Source organism: Lepisma saccharinum, chromosome 24 (assembly GCF_977018435.1).
Source record: "Lepisma saccharinum chromosome 24, izLepSacc3.1, whole genome shotgun sequence".
NCBI lineage: Eukaryota > Metazoa > Arthropoda > Insecta > Zygentoma > Lepismatidae > Lepisma > Lepisma saccharinum.
Window position 1 is genome coordinate 42,942,038 of NC_139252.1, and position 20,208 is coordinate 42,962,245.

General features: G+C 38.0%; 1 protein-coding gene across 1 annotated transcript in view; it reads left to right on the forward strand.

The window, feature by feature from the left end:
- hh (hedgehog signaling protein) overlaps positions 1–20,208 on the forward strand; it is an 81,366-nt gene that overhangs the window by 55,935 nt on the left and 5,223 nt on the right. Inside the window, exon 2 of the mRNA XM_083110452.1 lies at positions 11,443–11,704. Within this exon, the coding sequence (XP_082966578.1) occupies positions 11,443–11,704 (262 nt within the window). The remainder of the gene's footprint in view (positions 1–11,442; positions 11,705–20,208) is intronic.

A 20,208-nucleotide genomic window follows, 5' to 3' on the forward strand; every position in this document is an offset into this window, starting at 1 on the left:
GGGGAACAGAATCCGTCCAGTTTATACGCAATGTTCCTTTAAAAAACGTTATTGTAATATAGGTCCAAATAAAGTTGATAAGGTATCCTATCCCTTTAGTATCCTCGTCAAAATCTTTAAGTTTACTACTTAGCATCTTGTGTGATAGGAAATGTGTACAGAAATATAAGGAATTAAAAGAAAGCTCCCCAATTATTCTGTTGAAAGAAAAAGGCTTCCGTGTGACGTCATCTAATAGTATTCGTTAATCATTGAATACCCCTGACGGTCGCATCTGTGAAGATTCCATTTCTTTCAAAATAATAAATTTAATACAATTTATGGATGTTAAAATATCAAAATATGATAAAACCCAAAATTAAGTTTAATAAGAGTAAAGCAGAATTTAATTGGTAAGGCAGTTGTTTAGCAACGTTGAAGTGATAGTACACTAAACATTAATTCGCAAATTATTAGTATTAAAATGTATAATGTGCATAAATATATGACTGTGATGAAGGTTAGGAACTGTACTTTTTCTAAGATTTCCACACTGTGTTAATAAATATGAATGCATTAATTTATACATAATGTAAATGGAAGTCATCATTGTTTGAAAACATTGCTAAATCTTAGGAAAATATGTTCAGCAAGATATGAAACAACTGTACAAAGCAATGAAAAAATGAAAAAGAACCAACAAAACATTAGAAGATTTACTTTTGTTGTTTTACAATGGTGCTTGTGTTCTAAAAATAATGGGTGCCAAAGTTCACGGGTTGTGGACATAAACCAACCTTTTCTCGCAGTGAGAAGCGCGGGAGTATTGTCTCCTCGCTCTAAATATGAGCACAGGGTCTTCCTGGAGGCGAGGTGAGTAATGGGGAAAGACGAAAAAGGAGGCCGACGACGTTCAAAAGTTAAAAGGGTGAGGCCAAAAGTCCCCAGGAGAGTGTACAATAAATATTTGGACATTAACAGTGCTAATGCAAGCCAGAAAGCCCTCGGTCAAAAGAAGGAACCTTTCGGACAGGTGACACAAAGGTAGAAACGGAATGTGCCTGACTTATTAGCCCGAGTACACAGGCACAGAATGGCGGCCTGCTGTTTGCGACAGGAGGGGTGAGCGACGCGGCCCCCGGGGGGTTTCCCACGGAGAAGGCCTCCGCTCGGAACCATAAATCTACGGCCTCCTACGCCGTCCATTTTGGAGACCGCTTCTCCCATTCTCTTTTGCCACCTCTGCACTTCGAAGAAAGAGCACGGTCCGCCTTCTTCGGAGTGATGCTGATTCATCCACAGACATCCAGTATCAGACCGGAACGCTAACGCTGGAAAAAATGAGTGGGGATGCTCAAAGGGGCGGCGGTCACTTTTAATGCACCCCTACATACTGGGGCAGGAACGTTTTTGATGTGAGAGGGAGAATACAGTTTACCTCTTAGAATCCTGGACAAATTACCATACATTATCTGGGCGAAGCAAATGTTACCATGAATCATTTCGTTCGTGTTTTCGCCAACCTCTGTGATGGAGTGGTGAGCACAGCGCACTACAACGTCAGAGGTCCCGGGTGCGAATTCCGGCCTCGCCATGGGTGTTCATTGTGAGTGTCCCTCAGGGTGCGAAATCATTTAAGACTGGTGGGGGGGAGAAAGATCTTAATCTACAAACCCCCCTCCCCCACAAACATATATATAAATTATACGATATACACATTTATAATATTATTAAAAGTAAAAATAAATTACTAAATTAGTAATTAAAAATAGTATTATTATTAATTACACACAAATAAATAAATTTGTTACTTTTATGTATATCAGATATTATAATGTAGCAAACTACTTCCTTTACTAACTGCTTAAAGATGTTAATAAATTATGAAATAGTTGAAATTTTTGGTGAGGGAATTTTTGAGGCCAAAATTGTTGGTGGGGGGAAATCCCCCGTCCCCCAGGATTTCGCACCCTGGGTCCCTTCATCAATTTCATCATATCATCGCTCGTCCTCATCTTCTGATTAGCCAAAGTGGCAGAAAAGCGAAGCAAAATAAACCTCAATAAATGAATCAATCATGTTCTCAAAACTAATAGTAGCTGACCTTTCCTTCAGTAACATCTGACGAATCAGAAATATTTAACATATTCGACAAAATAAGATTAGGAAGAACAAACAGTTAAAGCCAGTGGTGGCGATAGTGACTTTTGGGTCTCCTGCAGACCTGGATAAGATCCTGTGTTTACGTTTCCCTATAGTTTCCGAAAATCTGAGAATTCAATGATCAAAAGTACATCGTTAACATGCAAGAAAAATATAATAAATTAGATAATAATAATAACGGTTCTATCGACTTCTACTAGTAATCAAAAAGCAGAAAAATATTAAATAACCTTTGGCGAGGTCCTGATATTCATACCTGCTATAAGAGCTTCAAAATAAACAGAGCAACCGCCAAACGAAGGTCGATAAAAGGAAACTGCGCGTTCGAACCTGCTTCAAAAGGAACTGGCTCTATTTATAAACCATTTGCACAGTGGTGTCAAGTGATTGCTCGACGCCAAATTCCCGGAAGCAAACTGCAATTTTCTTCTTTCTTCTCCTGCGAACACGTTTGCAAGCCTTTTAAAAGGTGTATTGGCGTGGGTTGTTCGTGCTCCCGACTCTACCAGACGGATTTGTGGACCGACTCCCTTAAACCGCAATGTGAAAATGAAGTGTGTGTCATCGCGAAAGCAAGGAAACAAAAGACCAGACAGCTATACCTGCTGGGCGGGGCTTTGTTATCAGGAACTCGAAAGCTCACAACACACAAAAGATAGGGAGTGGACTTCCATTAACACTTATTCGACCTTGTCAGAAACAAAAGTGCTAACTGCCACACACTTTTGCTTCTCAATCGTTTTCCAAGATCCTTGTTTGCAGAGAAGTTGGAAATGCGTACTCAGTCCAAATGGTGAACCTTTGTTGTAGCCGATAAATCTGACTGTAGGAAATATTGAGAAGCGTGTAGCGCCGAAATTTTGTACCCTTCTTATCCGCATGTAAAATATCCGATGAAGCATTTTTTTTTTTAAAAAAAACAATCTTTTCTTAGATTTTCATATCCACAGCTGTATTCAAGTGTAAATAGTAGTACTTACAAGAAAATGCAATCTATTATGGGAAGATAAGTGCACATTATTATTATATTATTATTACTAACAATAACAAAAGAACGGACCTACGTGGCAGGGTGCTTAGCACAGCGTGGCACGACGCCAGGGGCCCAGGGTTCGAATCCCTGCCTAGACATGGGTATTCTTTGTGCCCCTTCATCAGTGTCATCATATCATTACTCATTCTCATTTTCGCGATCAGCTAAAAGGGGCAGAAAAGCGAAGTGAAATAAACCAAATTAATCAATTAATTATCATAAGACCATGTCCGTATAGAATACGGAGTTCAGTCGCCTAAAGCTACTAACAATTTAATAGCTATTGTTGTTATTAACGAGATTACAGTTAAATAATTATGTTTCTCTAAATAGCGTTACTAATCAACATTGGATTGATATGTAACTGTAATGGCTATAACAAGATTCTATTTACATTTCATATTCATTCTTTCGACTTTAATTTTGAAATGTAAGAATTATCTATCAATTGAGTCGTGTGTTTGTTTTAAGTCTACTTCATGCAGATATAGGCTAATCGCGGTTACTACTAATGGATAGACTTTGTAATAACTACAAATAAAATATATGATGACTAATCTAGCCCTATATTGATACCCACTTCGTATTCCTGAAGAAATCTCACGGCAAAGTAAATTTCGTAAATTTCCCATGTCAGGCATAGACGCATCGTTGTGTTTGTCCCATCACCATTTTATCAGTTCATCATTCATCCTCATCGTCGCGATTAAACCAAGAGGTAGAAAAGCAACCTCAAATAATCGAAAGTAGATAGCAATAGCAAACTTTGTTTTCCTGAACGTGTCTATGGTTTCCGATCTCTATTGAGCGGACATTCTCACCGCCATCTTGTCCAATTCTCGCCATTGCAGCTTCAACTAAAGAATAGAAATGGAAGAATATTTACAAACATAAAAATTGCATCGTTTCAGTGATTTCTTTCCGATTTGCAAATTGTTCTTTGTACACATCGCGTTCTTTTTAAACCTGAAATTAACTGTTCTTAACACTGTTATTATTAAGCAAACAAGAAAGTACGCGTTAAATATTAGCAAAGGCTAACAAGGAAACTCAATTTCGAGCTCGACTGTTATTTAAACATCTTATCTTCAAGTGCTTTCCAGTCAATTAAGTGGCGTGTTATTTCGTACAAGGGATTAAAATACCCAGCGTTGCTGGCTATTTTTCCGGATGCTCGCGCTGCAACAACCTCCCTCTAACCAGCTAATTGCGCTATCACTTTCCGCTCCATTGGAAAGGAAATGCCGGGAGAGGCAGGGACGCTAACAAAAGAACACTTGTATTTTTTGTGAAGGAAGATCGGAGATCGACGTTTAACCTTAGTGTGTTTGAATCAGTGATTACAGGAATCACCAACGTGCCTGCTGCCTCAACGGAGCCAAAACACACAGCGTTGCCAAGTCAACGCACAAAAAATCACTGTTTTGCAAAACAAATGAACGCCAGTTCAAGATACAGGATTGATATTTGCATTTTCAAATAAAATTCACTCCCATGGATTGACTTTTAACTCGGATATAAAGCAGCGAAAGTATTGTTAGTGTATTAATATTTTTTGGTATGGAAACGACTAGAAAATCTGAGGAATACTGGCAAGATGGATAAACTCAATGATAGGTGTTCTTTCTTCTGAATATACTTAAAGTATCATTTGCTTTGAGCAACATACAACTATAAAATACCAGTTTTAGTCATAAAAATAATTTGTTGAGTTCTTAGCAGTAGAAGAACTTCCATTGAAATGTTGTTATTGAAGTCGGCTCATTGCCGTAGAGTTAGGCAACACACATAACGCTTTTTAGGAAAGCTGAGTGTTTCAGGATCTAAATAAGTGTCCCATTTTTATTGCAGGTGACTTACGTAGCAACTGCAGAAGGAACTCTTGGTGTCAATTTCATATAGTACTGGTTGGCGCATTCCATGCTTTACGTGCAGATATGAAAAAGATGAGCTTTATAACATGGGAAATTGATCGCACAAAACTGTTAATATTACATCAAAGTAACGTGACGTTACGGATCCACCTATAGAAATTTCACGTTCTTGCCTTAGACTAGCATTTTCAGATATACAAATTTGCAATACAGCATGCCGAATTAATTATGGTACTCGGTTATTTTGGAGCAAAGAAAGCATTATAAAAGCTACTTTTTCCACACACGTTGTTGTTAAACTGCGTGTGGTTAAGAATTAAGTTTGTGAATTTTACAGCACCGTTTTGCCTCAGAATGAGTAAGAATTTTAATGCTCACGACTAACAATTGTAAGGTTACTTTATAGTCTATTGTTAGTTTTTTATTGGTGCCAAGACAAACCATATTGCATGTATAGTCTTTGGAAGTTGTTTATGGATTCATGTTACGTTCATAATTGCATCACAAAAGTCACCGTTATTCAACCAACTGCGAACACACGCCCTCTTCTTTACACAGATGCAAATGGCTCTTACTTATACTCTGTGGCGAATTCTAACAATATGGCTGTGTATGAAGCAATACGATTTGTAAAACATATAACTTTTTTTATATTTGAAGGAAAATCAGAAAGAAAAGTTATGTTTCCTTCTTTCCTTCCAAATAGTGCAATAAAACACCCGAACAACCATGCAAATTTAACGTCTGTAATTTAAATTATCCCATTTAACCTCGTGATCTTTGATGTTGCTTTCGTATCTTCCTAATACAAAAAGAGTCACGGCGCCAGAGTGAGGAGTCGGAGAGATATGTTCTGGGAGAATAACATTCCGATTCCGTACACATTTAAATACCATACTTTGGCTGTAACAAGATGTATTTATACAGTTTTCTAGCTTGCTGGGGGAGGGAGTAAGGTATTTGAACGTACATTTGTGTAAAATTTTAGTTACGTACGTTCTATCTTAAACTGAATGATACGGTTTTACTTCTTTCTAAATCGCCTTTTGAAAGGGTTAAATGCACTTGCTACAATCATATTAATGATCTTAAGACTAGGTAACATTGCATAGCCTATTTACATTTAATTAATTCCATGCAGTTTTCAACTTTGATATTTTTTTATTAGATGTTACAGCGTATCCTATTTCCACCCATACATTTAAAAAAATATAAACACTTGAGATCTAGTGTTGCCCACGGGACGAGACGGGACAGGCTTTTAAAAATTCGAGACGAGACGAGATTGATCATGTGTCCCGAGACAAACTAATATTTTCGAGACGAGACAGCATTTCCACGAGACGAGACAGGCCAAAGTCTCGTCTCGTGGGCAACACTATTGAGATCCAACACTTGCCGACCTCCTTAGCGGAGCGCTACAAAGGCAGATGTCCCGAGTTAGAATCCCGGACGGGCATGCGTGTTACTTGTGAGTGTCCCCTTATCGACACTCATCCTCATTTTTGCAATTAGCTAAAAGCGAAGTAAAATAAACCTAATCAATCAGATCAAATACTTGGATCATAAGTACTATTTTATTGCACAAATAATTTAACTCTTACAATCATAATTAATTTATGCATTAACTTTTAATCAGTTCCTTCATTTACTTATACACACACACACACATAGCCTATATAGGATTATGTATATATACACATACCAACCCACAGAACACAGGAATAAATAGATGTTCACACACACATGTATGCATACATGTAATTCGGGGACTGGACCTACAGTTTAAAGTGGGATCCGAACCACTTTGTGCCTTGACAGGGTATCGAAACCGGATTCCCTGGATTACAATTCGATATTTTATAGGTATATTAGAATCAACATCACAACTAATAACAATATTAAAAATCTTATAAATAGAAAATAGAACTCTCATTCTTTAACGCTATCACACCTACGCAATACATCACCTGCGTGTGTCAAATTATAAGATATAATGCAAAGAGGTGTCTTTTTTTCCGAAAAGAAAGAGATGAAATATTACCACTATTACTTTCGCTATATCCCTGAACTGATTTTGCACTGATCATAGGGTAAATAGTTCGGACAGCAAGAGCATTCCGGCGGGTGTTAAACAAAAGAATTAAACAATTCTTCTTCTTCCAAAAGTGGAAAAAGGCAAAGACGCGCTGGAAGAGCGAGCAAAGAAATAAATCTGGCAACAGCCGCCAGAGGGGGGCGTGGCTTTCCATGGCGCTGACCTGTGGGAAAGAAAGCTCCTCCCCCTTCCCTTCGCGGTGCGGACGTCCCGTTGTGTTGGCCGCATAATTTGTTAAACCAGTTTGCAGACTTGGTGAAGTGTGTTTAGGGAAAAGAACGACACCCGAAGCAGACAAAAAGGGAGACCGACGGCCTATTACACCCACTTCGATACCTGACCCTTCGTTTTGAAAATCTGGAAACTGACAACACCTGCAAAGATCCACAATGTCTTTTGATTTGCTGCCGACTTTGACTTGCTTTGTATTTTCTTTCAGGCATCTTGGTAATTTAAACCTATATTGAATCTTATTAATACTTTCGCCTTGTCTGGGATAGAGCTGCCAGTTCAGATTTTTCTTCGCACTAGCGCAGAGGTTCTAAACTTCTCGTTTTTGCAAACCAACAGTTACGAGTATTAACTTACAACATCTAAAGTCCTGAAGTGCACCAATCAATGGTATTTTATTACAAATTACAATTTACACAGTACAATACAATTTACAACCTTAAAATGGCTTAATATGACACGTCGCAGAAAACCACATCTGACCTCGACAACATTCTAAATTCTGCAGGCAGAAACACTGCAATACTTCTAAGACTCGTATTTAAACACGAAAACACAAGTCCGCGACTCGAAACTCTACAAAAATTCATCTGGACCACTTTTCAAAACCTTTATGCCTGTCCCATCAAAGCTGCCTCTGCATATTGCCCTACCACCAGATGCTACCACATGTGCTACATACAACAGCTTTAAAAATGCAGTAACAAAAGTATTTTTTGACGAGCAAGGACAGAGATTCATCATGATTCCGTTGAAATCGAAACAAAATACATCAACAGCTTTGAACTACAAAACTAATATTATTTGATTTGTGTGAATGAGTAAATGTTTTAACTATATTTATAGTGTTAGTTACTGAAATATTTTGTAGGATAAATATAATTGAATACTTGTATTGCATCTACAGTAAGTAGTACGTATCATATTTTCTGTTTGCTTGATTGTACAAGTTTTGCGGGGTAGAGCAGGCACAGTTTGAACTTCGCCCATGAATAAAGAATTTATAATAATAGTTACAATACCTTTATTCATACTTTTATTGCAATAATAACAATAACACTGTTTCTCTTATGATCCCCACATAAGAAAATATATGTTTTGTTGGACGAAAGAATAGCAAGAATCACCGACAAATACAAGGAGACTGGTGATATCCCTATTTTTTTTAAGAACAATATCATATGTTTTGAAATTTGACTAGAAATTTGAACGTTCACCGCATTATTAATTGACAAAGTCATTAATTGTAATTGTACAATATGTAATGTATGTATTCCGACAAAGGCTTTAATCATGTCGGATTTTATGTTACAACTGACATGCTGCAATTTGAGGTGCAACTTTTACACCACCAGTGACCCACACCACAGGCCACTGACCAGGACAAGGACTCAGGAAATTGGGAGAAAGTTGTAGGTCAAAAGGGAGAAAAATGTGTTCGCAATTAGGACGCACCCCTTCCAGTATATTCCTGTTCAGGCAGGAAGTGTTCGCAATTAGGACGACACCGATTAATCCACGTGGGTGGAAGTCTTTAGGAAACAGTTATTTTTGCATGCCTGTATAAATTTTCGTTTCTTTAGCATCAAGCTGTTTTTTTTTTATATAGAGATTTCTAGATCTAGATTAAGAATGTTTCTTTTAAAAAGAATTGAACGATTTCGAGAAATTATCAAAACGAGAAAGATTTAGTCATTTTTCACAGTTATTGACATTTTTTTCAGATATTAACAACCAATTAACAAGATTAACAGAAAAAATGCATAGAAAGTAAACTAATCGTATGATTCAAATTAAAAAAAAAAAACATTCCAGTGTGTTGTTGACATCTTATTTTCTCTAACAAGTCATTGAATCAGAAATTTCAATCAGCGACAACCCAAAAAACGAACAATTACACGGACAGGTGCGTAAATTGATGAATTTCACACGCATATATCTGTAATACATGTAAGAAATACAGAATCAAAATTAACTGAACATACAATCAAGAAGTAACTTCATGGAAATATTGATGCACACTCAGGAAAGAATATCCAATATCCAGGCCGAATCCTCGTGAAAGTTCGGTTCCATCTTCAAAGTATAGACCCGGTACCGATTAGCCAAAGTGTGCATAAAGTGGACTTTAAAAACTCCCAAAAAAGGAACATGAGCTGAGAACCTCGTTTCTTGATCGTGCCTGATGGCAAGGCCAGAAGTTGAAGGTGGACAGATGAGCAGTGTTGCTAAACATGAGAGCAAAATTTCCTCATTTTCTTCCAATTTTTCTTACTTACACAAGAGAAGAAAAAAATAATTGTGATTATTAAATCCCATCAATAATTTAGCAAACACGAATTCGGTGAAATATTAGAAACGACTGAATAAATTAATATAACTCGTGAATAACATAAGATTGTTAATGTCAATTTTTTTGGACTTTGGTAAAAATATAACGTGTAGGCCAATGTATTTTAAGTACACACTGGTTATGTTATTCTAGTAATTTCAAAAGTTAAATCATCGGTGGTTTGTATAATTATTACCAAACCCAATTTAAATTTATACTTTAGAACGTCGTCGCCTTGTAATCAAGGGGTCCCGGGTTCGATACCCGTTCCCGGTGGAGGCACATAGTGGTTCGAATCCCACATTAAACTGTAGGCCCAGTCCCGATTAGCCTTACTGTGTAGAAAGTGAACTTAAAACACTAATTTTTGAGTTTTTTCTTGAATAAAGCATCCAAAATGTTATCGGATTTTTCGTGCGCCGAGGGAAATTTTCTCTTACCGTGGCAACACTGAAGGAAGTTTCGTGTGAGGAAAGGAAAGTGTTCCCAGACACGCAGCTCCCCCCTCCGGCCCCGCGGTGAAGATGAAGGCGTTTGCTTTGTAATTTCGCTGCCAACGCATATTATTGAATCCATCCTCCACAGATGACACCGACGGTCACGTCTCCCGCTCCCAGCCAATCAATCTCAATCCGTGCGTCAGAAGCCACGCCCACCGCAGCATTATAAGCATATTTCTTGAAGGGAAAGCCACGGTGTCTGGAATCTCGTCCCAAAACAAACCTTCACCCATGGCGTGAGAGAAAATGGAAGGTCTGGGGGTGTGAGTATACAAAAGGAAATATAGCTCATGTTCCATACATTTTCGATATTATTATTGTTAGCTTCAACACAGAAACTTCCTCCAATAGTCTAATGGGAGGGGGGAGGTAGTGTGTATAGAACTTGAGATTTTCACCACGTCGGGATAAGTATTGTTTGGGAAATAGATGGTGCATTTTTTCAGTTCCGAACATCGGGATTATAAAAATTTGCCTTCCTAATCCTGTTCTGACAATAATTTTCCGTTCCCTAATTACGCTCTCTCGTTATTTTCTTGGGCATGGCAGTTAATTGCTTGAACTCTCAGTCTGCATATCACAGAAAATAATATTAATTGTAATATAATATTGCTACAATTTCACCAATCGAATTGCATGAACTTTCTCCAGAATATCGGTTGTACAACTGCCCCCTCTGCCCCCCCCCCTTCCTTTGCGAGCGCCCTTGCAAGCGGATATGGCTGTTACACCTTCTGAAGGCTTTTGCTTGCTCTTTCGAGAGACTAGTGCAAGAGCATGCTCAATCACTTGCAGGAAACATACGTTTGGCAACATGTGACACACCACTCAGTGGCGCGAACTGTACCAAGATAAACCTTCTGGCCTATTAGTAGCTATACGTACAGTCACCGGCAATAAAAATGGAACACCTAGATACTGAAATACTATTTAGCTTCCCTGTAAGGAATTATGTGTGTTGCCTATACGCTGATAAGTGGATTAATAGCAAATTTTCAATGGCAACTTCTACCACTACCGTAGACTTAGGCAACACACATAACGTCTTGCTATGCAGAGAAGCGAGAATTTCAGGATCTACATAGGTGTCCCATTTTTTTTTGCCCGTGGCTGTACATCAGCACTATTTAAATGTGTCTCTAGAGTAAAAAAAATGTTGGTGTCAATTGACACTTTTTGGCTTCTGTGTAGATAAAATAAGAACTGACTGTATTGCAATTCTTTCGTTTCAGCGTTGCAAGGAGAAACTGAACACCTTGGCTATATCCGTGATGAACCAGTGGCCCGGGGTTCGACTTCGAGTGACGGAAGGCTGGGACGAAGAGGGCCACCACGCCTCCAACTCCCTCCACTACGAGGGCCGTGCTGTGGACATCACGACCTCCGACAGAGACAGGTCCAAGTACGGAATGCTTGCCCGCCTGGCCGTAGAAGCGGGATTCGACTGGGTGTACTACGAGTCAAGGGCCCACATACACTGCTCCGTTAAGTCAGGTAAGATGATTAAGGATTGGCACTGCTTGTATTCGGATACCGTGGCAATTTCTCAGGGGAGATAACGTAACGTAAGGAAAGATGTAGCACCGAAGTGACAAGTGATAAGTGGAAGGCGATACGATGGTCTCACACCCAAGCGATAAGCGCTCTACGGATAAAGCAAATAGCTTAAACACAGTGATATAATGCCGCGTTAAAGGCAGGACGAACAGTTTGTGTCCAGCCAGACGCGAGAACCCTAAACTGCTTCTCCCCCAACAACCTCTCCTCGCGGTGAGCTGGAGAAAGAGATGTCTGTGCGCTAGATGGTCGTAGACGGGGAAGAAAACTTAGATTTACGCTTTATTATTTTACTTGTTCTCTTTGAAATACCAAACTTCCGATGGCGTAGAAAAACACATAAACGAAAAGAGGACACGTTCAAGATTTGAGTTGTAGGAAAAAGTACAAAACTCCCATTTGATTAGCTTGATTAACTTGAAGATGTTGCGTTGTTTAACTCCATAAGGAATTCAAATTCATACTCTCTTGTATAGTCTGGTTTCTTTTTAGTCGCATTGCCCATTCCGACGATATAGAAATAAACGCACACCTGATGCGAAACTAGCGCCTCTAAGCGGTGGCTCTTCCAAGCACAGTCACATCTCAAACGGTAAAAGCCTATAATCTTTACATGAGTCGAAGGTAAATTACAGCCGATGTGTGCACATACTTAATAAAGCCAAAATAACGTATTTAAATTTTGAAACATTGTACACATTGATATATATTTTATCATACTATCAAAGTAGAAGTTCAAAGTATTTCAAGTAGCTACGTATGAAGTTTAATAACTTGGTGGGATAGAGCATCCACTGAGATGCGCTACACAATGCAACTTGTTGAAAAACCTTCCCAGTCCGAGTGACACTAAGAGTCGAGTGATGTGTTCGGCTTCTCGTGTCACTCCGGTGCGAAAAGTTGCATTTATTTCAGAAGGTTCTTTTTCAAGTCAAAAGTGTCGCTTCTTGCTGTAGCTTGTCACTTGTCGCTTTCATTTTCGTCTGAAACCCCCTTTACATTGCCATGAGTGCACTCAGTGGCGGCGATTAGGGGGGGCCGAGGGAGGGCAGTTGCCCCCCCCCCACTTTTTGCAATTTTTTACCCCGAAATATGCTAAACCTTATATACAAAGGAAAATAAACTATCCTTGCCCCCCCCGGTTTTGGAACCCAATCGTCGCCACTGAGTGCACATTATAGTTTGTGACCTATAACTTGAATGAGAGAGTTTTAGATTGTGTGCCCTTTATACAGGCAATACCTACATTTTTCTTGCACAGTGGCTAGGCTGTTTGGTTTCCCTTCATTCTCTCGGACAAATTCCTCATCAAAGATACCGAACTAAGTTTATTTCAACACGCATTAATTTTTGGAGACATGTTCTATTCAATTATGTACTTTTAATTTTATTCTTACATTGACTTAAAACAAAAATAATTGTACACTTCCTAGAGTTTGAAAACGAAGCAGCGACTCATCATTTTTACTCTCAGAAACTTGTAAACCATGTTATGGAGCTTTGAAAGTATAATTTTGCCTATTTTTATTTGTATTTAGAAAACTACTTAACAGCACAGACATCTAATATGAGACCGGAAAAGCTTATTCTTTCGTCAATGGCGTGGCCAAGGGGGTTTGGTGGGATCTTGACCCCCCCTTTTGGCTCAGTATTCCTAAAAAGAAAAAAGATCGTCAAAGGTAGGGAAAGATGGCAAAATGAAGGCTGACTACAAGAAAAAGTGTACATAACACCTCCCATTCAAAAATCCTGGGCACGCCACTGTATAAAGTACATGTAGTTTGAATCTAAGATGGCCGCGGAAATAGGAGGTATCCCCCAGATAACCTCAAGCAGGCCCGTAGCCAGGAATTCTTTGTAGTGTGGGCGAACTCAATCCTAGGGGGCAAATTTTTAATTTATTGTGTTGCATTGGCAGATATAGCAGGGCACACAGAAGCACTTGTCCCCTCCCAAAAAAAAAGAGAAGTAACAGAAAAGGGATGATATCTTGAAACTGCAACGAACAAGAAAAAAATCGAGCAACATCAAATATCAATATTTTGATAATGACCTTTCCAGGTTGCCAAAGAATATAAAGTTTAACATAATTAGGCTAATAGGGGTATCTACTTGATATTTACAGGTCGATAATGTTAACAGACGATTAATATGTACCAACAGCTTTGGGCCTTTCTGCAGAACTGATTAAGGGAGCCCTTTATAAATCATGCTTTATAATGATTCTCTCTAGTTTCTAGCATGCAAGATTTTACGCCCAAAGGAATCTAACGAGAATCCAACAACACCATTTGTAACTTTTTTGTACTTGCTAAAAAATTATTTCATGGGTCCACCACGGACTCTCATTTCCTTCAAAGGGGAGACACTTGCATCACTACAGACAATGTTTGCTATTGGTTACGTTAACCATCTTGCAAAATATTGTGTGAATTGTTTTATATTGTAGTTGAAATACATGTTTTGACACCTGACAAACAAATAGGAATCCCTTGATTGATCGATGACTTCTTGCATGACAGTGTCATCATTAATATTTCATATTAAGTTTCATAGAAAGAAATTGTTTTAATAGGGCGCAAATAATTTTACGGGGCGCCATGACATTCTGTTTAACTCCCCCCCCCCCCAGCCCATATAGATCGTTTGGCTCCCAGGGCCGACTCCCGCCGCGCAAGAACTTTGACTATGAGAATAGTAGACATTGCGAGCGAAGCGAGCTAGAAAATTTTACGAAATGTATTTTTATTTGTATACGATTTGAAATCATGGGGGCAATTGGCCCTCTGTGTCCCTTGCAAGTGCCCTTGGCTGTCTGGAAGAAAAATGCAAGGAACACGTAAAAAGTAATTCCATCTTGAGTATCCAATTGTCCTCCTATTCTTAGATTCTCTAGTCTTGTTTTTTTACTTCCCCTAGAATGGACTTCCGTCCAAGGTCGGAACTCGGGAGGGGGAGCAATTCCCCTTGCCCCCCTCCCCATGTGGTTGCGGCACTGTTTATGAGTGTCTCTTCATCAATTTCACGTCATCACTCCTTGTTGTGATAAATTAGAAGTGGCAGAAAAGCAACGCTAGGTAAGAAAAATCAAATATCCACTCCCCCTCTCTACCACATGAATCACTATTACCAAAAGGTAGACTTGGGAAACAAAAATTTAAGCAGTTCCAAGTTCATAGCAACACATCCAAGAAAAACGTCCAAACACATTAGGCACCTTTAATACAAGACAACTGTTCTAGATACTGAAAATTGCGAAATCATTTCCCGAAGTCTGAATCTGGAAGGGAATTTTTCCCCAATCCTGATACGACATTATACGGAATCCCATACACCATAATAAATCACAAAATCAATAAGTGTCTTTGTTATGTTGCTAAAGTAACACATGATATAATTGTAAAGATTAGTGAGAATTCCAGGTAGGAATGTGTTCTGTATTTTCCACAGGGGGGTAAATCAGGCTCTCAGGGGGGGGGGCAGTTGCCCCCCATCTAGCTACGGGTCTGACCTCAAGGCTAGACCAAACATCCTCCCAGCTAACATTTTCCACTTGAAGCGCTGCTTATAATGCTTTCTATGAATTCGGAATGTCCAACACAGCCATCTGCTTCTCACTATTTGAACACATTTATTCTAGTCTGATAATAGATATCTGTGATTGGCGTAGCCAGTACCCGGTTCAATTAAATCAATTTGTACAACAGCACAAGAAATAAACTTGATAGATTCAAGAATAGCTAGCTGAAAATGATTTGGACTATGGCAATCTAACATTTCATCACGGTTGCAACGACACAAAAATACCAAGCTCATGTAATACAAGATTCTTGAACAAGTCGTTAATGATATTGGCTAGCTGAGATAGTCATAAGAAAATTGCGAATGCAAGAAAAAAAAGTAATTTCCACGGCAGTCAAACGACAATTTACGATATAGAAGTCCAAGATGGCGAATGTAGAAACTCGTTTTGAAGGAAGGAATAAAAATGAGCCTAAACCAAACGAGAAAGACAAGAGTGAAGAAGGGGGAAGGGGGGGGGGGTCCAGGAGCGGTTCGACGCAGCCGCAGATAACCATCAACCCATCTATCAACCCTTTTAACGTGGACTCGCATAAAAATCGAAATGTCACCCACAGTGGCCGATTCCCGCGGTGAATTAATGGGACAAATTAGGCATGCTTACGATCGCTGTCATTCTTTTTGGCTCGGGCCCAGCCGCCGTCCCATTACTTAGCCCAAGAGCCACTTCAATCAGACCTGCCATGGGTACAAATCGCGGCGACACACGCAGCTTTCCCAACCTGATTCCTCCAACAGGTTGTCACAGATTACAGCCCCACATTGACCTATGCACTTGTGCAAGTTCCCTCTACAGTCCAACTTGCTACTTTATGTGACGAGCACAGTTGCCAGGCAAGGTTTTGTTTTCTTCTAAAGCGAGGGCTTCTTTCTCTTTCCGATTATGCGGAAAGAATAAAATAGCAATTTACACGATAATGACGGTTATCCAGGACGTAAATATTAATCGAACGAGATTCGATAAACGACAAAAGATCAAGTAAACTTACAACACAAATAAAATGACACAAGAAATCGACCAATCGAAATCTATCGTGTTTGTACTCTTTTAGCTTGGATTAATGAGGCACAGTGTGATTAGCATAAAAAAATATTAAAATTCTGTAATTATGTTGTGTTTTATATGCAGCGTATCACTGACTTAACATAAAATTTTATTATTATACAGTGGTCATGTTTAATAGTAACAATGATGATAACTTACCTTATAAAAGTAGCAAATACTACAGACACACAATTCTTCACGAATATTGAAGTATTTAGAATATGATTCTACGAAATTTATTTATTTACAATATGATTCCAGTAATGTATATATTTAAAGCTGATCGTCTGTTGATATTGCTATGGCGAGGAAGTTTCTATAATAATAATAATAAAAAAAGGTGTTCGGGAAGAGAGAAATTAAATGTCTAACAATTGTGTGTGAAAACTAAACAGGAGAATATAATAGCTCCCGAAAGCAGCACAAAATCCACACTCGCAACAAAATACGTATCAATATCCTTCAATTTACGAGATTGTTCTACTTGATTTCTTCAAATTGATTTTACAATGAAACTTAGAAGTTGAATTACCTTTACAAAAATAGCGGGCTGGAAAGAGTTACTGTTCTACCAGTCCACTATTTGCACATAATTATTTGCTTTTAGGTAAAAGTGTGGAAATAGAATGTAAAGGATTATCTCGCGAACAGTTTAATTCAACCACATCGTTATTAAAAGCTTCACATCATGTAAGGTGGTAACGTGGCACAGACTTTAAGAATTATCACTCCCATTGACGCGATTAACTTAATATCACGAAAGGAATACTTTCTGTGTCAACATGCATTCGAACTGACTAGGAAGGAATGATCTGGAAACCTTTGAACAGTTTGCTTTAGATAGCTCGTGACAACTTCCTCAATTATTGTAGCCAATGTTCATTCATGTTAGGCCGAGATCACTTTTGGAAAGACAAAACAAATGTACTACACCATTGACACAAAATATTATCCGTCAGAACTATTCTTTCATGCACTATATGTTACCATCAGGGGCGGATATACGGTATCATGATGAGAATTTAATCGAGCAAAACAAACACAATTTATTATTGTTTGTTTGAATTGTTGTTTTACCTAAGTCCACTTTGTGCACACATAAGCTAATCTGGACAGGACGTACAGTTTAAAGTGGGATAAAAACCACTGTGCAATATGTGTTACCAACGGGTATCGAATCTGGGAACCCTTAATTAGAAGGGTTAATTACATTTATTTATTCTCATACATAATGGCTCATAGCCAGCTCATTGTATTTTACTATTATTAATGTGGTATACTGATTTAGCACTGTAAAATAACGAGAGAATAACATATTCAGGAAAAAATGAAATAAGCAACTTCGATAAGGATAATTAAAACACAAAGAAAATAATAGTTTGCGGCTGCTTTAAAAGGAATTAGTTTGGAATGTCACATAAAGAGCAGCAGTTGCTTTTGCACAGAGACTAACCGGATATGAACTTACTTTGTTTCATGATTTATTACTACAACTACTGAGAGGAAATTTGAGAATGGCGAGAATTAACCAGGAGGTGTTTAATATTTAAATAATCAATTAACTAATTAAAAAATAATAGAAGTCTAAAACTTCAAAAACTTTGAATACGCAGTCTCTAAAATGCATAGACGTCGGTTAGGCGTCACTTCAAGATGAGATGGACACAATTATCTCGTCTCCAAATATTCGCTATCAGTTAGGAATTTTCATTTTAAATGGATAGATAGAAATACACTATAATATCAAAATATTGGTAAGTCTGGGTTCTATAAATCAGCTGTTCGTTTGATAGATAAATCGGTAAGGTTACTCGTATGAAAGGCGGCCGACCTCCTGGGCGGACTGGTTGGCACAGGTCCCGGGTTCGAATCCCGGCATCGGTATGGCTGTTCTTCGTGAGTGTCGCTTCATCAATTTCATCATCCTCATAATCGCGATTAGAACCAGCAGGCAGGCAAAGTCAAGAGAAATAATTTCTGATTTCTTTCCAGAAACTTTTTTTCACCTACATTTATACTGTTAGTATAGGAATATTTTTGAATACAGTAATGTTTTCATTAAATGCTTTGTCTAATAATTTAAAGAAAACATTGCTGAGGATTCGAATATATTTCTAATCTTTGCCAATCTTGTCCCCCAAAAGTCATATCAAGTGGACACCATTGATGCAAAGGCCTATTTAATTCGTACACCAGTAATTGGTATTTAGAAACAGTTTTATTTAATCAAAGTAAACCGAGATTGTGGTGGGTTTAACCGCAACGGAAGATATCTAAAATATATTGTTTCGGTTTAGTAAAAGTTCAACGTTCCAAGCCTAATAAAATACGACCATATCATTAACAAGACCACTTGAAACAAAGCTTCCAATTCAGGAAGCGATAACGAGATTATAAGCACTCTTTAATCGACCATTTCTCTACTGAAAGAGACCCCACCAATTTTCACATTGTCGCAGCAACCATTACAGGCTTGTATACGAGGCAGGGAAGGAGCGATAAGAAGATAATATCCGACAGGCTCTTGGCCACAGTCACACTGAGGTAACACGAGAGAGATTGAAAAGAACCACCAACTTTGTAAAAAAATGCAGTGTTGCCAGCTCTATTCTCAAAGAAACCCCTGTTTCTCTATATATTTTATTTTATTTTGTTCCTGCTATGCACAGAAAAGTAAAAGCATTAATTCATGCAAGGAAGTGCATTAAAATTTCTCAAGCAAATGTCTAATGCTCGTTTCATTCTTGTAAATATTAATATAGTACTCGACTCGCTAAAACGTATCAAATATTTTATAATTCAATTGGGAATTCTTCAAATATAATTGGTAGATTCTGATTTTTAGAATAATGTTTCCTTTTCTTCTTTTTTGAAATGCAACAAATGATGTTACATATTTCATAACATATGAAATGTTACTGACTTTTAACTTGCTGTTTGAGAAAACTTTTTTCACATCTTTAACAAAGAATTAACAAGAATTAGGGAGAAAAGTGGAAAGAAAATGAGTTGATGCAATGTATCCCAAGAAAATCAATTGGATTTTGGTTCAAGTGATACTGAAAAATGCATAACTTCAGATGTTTCGATCAAAGATGAACCAAGGTAATAAAAAGGACACTCACCATTGCATCAGTTCATGCATTTCAAATAGCATAACCTGATGCATTTTATTTTCTGTGTGTAGGTTTCCTAACTATATGCTGGAGGATTCTTAACCTCGAAAAGATTGACTGGGAAAAAATTACAATTCCATTTACAAGTCGAAACGTGAAAGAGAACGTGACGAGATGAGGCTGCGCCATCGTGAACTTCCGTAAACATAGAAATTTTGCTGTTTGTTCTTATTTTTCTTTACAAAAGAGGCATAAGCAAATCATATCCATATATTCATATGTCTACAAATTGCATATAAGATTTCGACTCTCTTTGCTTTTCAGAGAATATTCATGAGAATTCACTCTATCACGTTAATATTAAATTTATCTAAGAACTTTCCCCGGAAGCAAGGGAATTGTAGACCCCTCTATCTTTGGACGTCGACAGAAATAATAATAAATAATTAATTACTATCGCAGACAAATAATAAATTATTATTTTATCACTAATTTTGTTATTGTTGTTATATCCTTGGGAAGATTCTTCCTCTCGATCCAACGCATGATGGATTTCCTCTAATTTTTCACATTTCATTCTGTTAATACACTTAAATTCAAGATTATTGTATTTTGTTATTAACTTCTACACTTCTCACTCAAGAAAATATCTTAAAAACTCAGTGAAAAATTTGATAGTCATGATGTTTAAGTTGTGT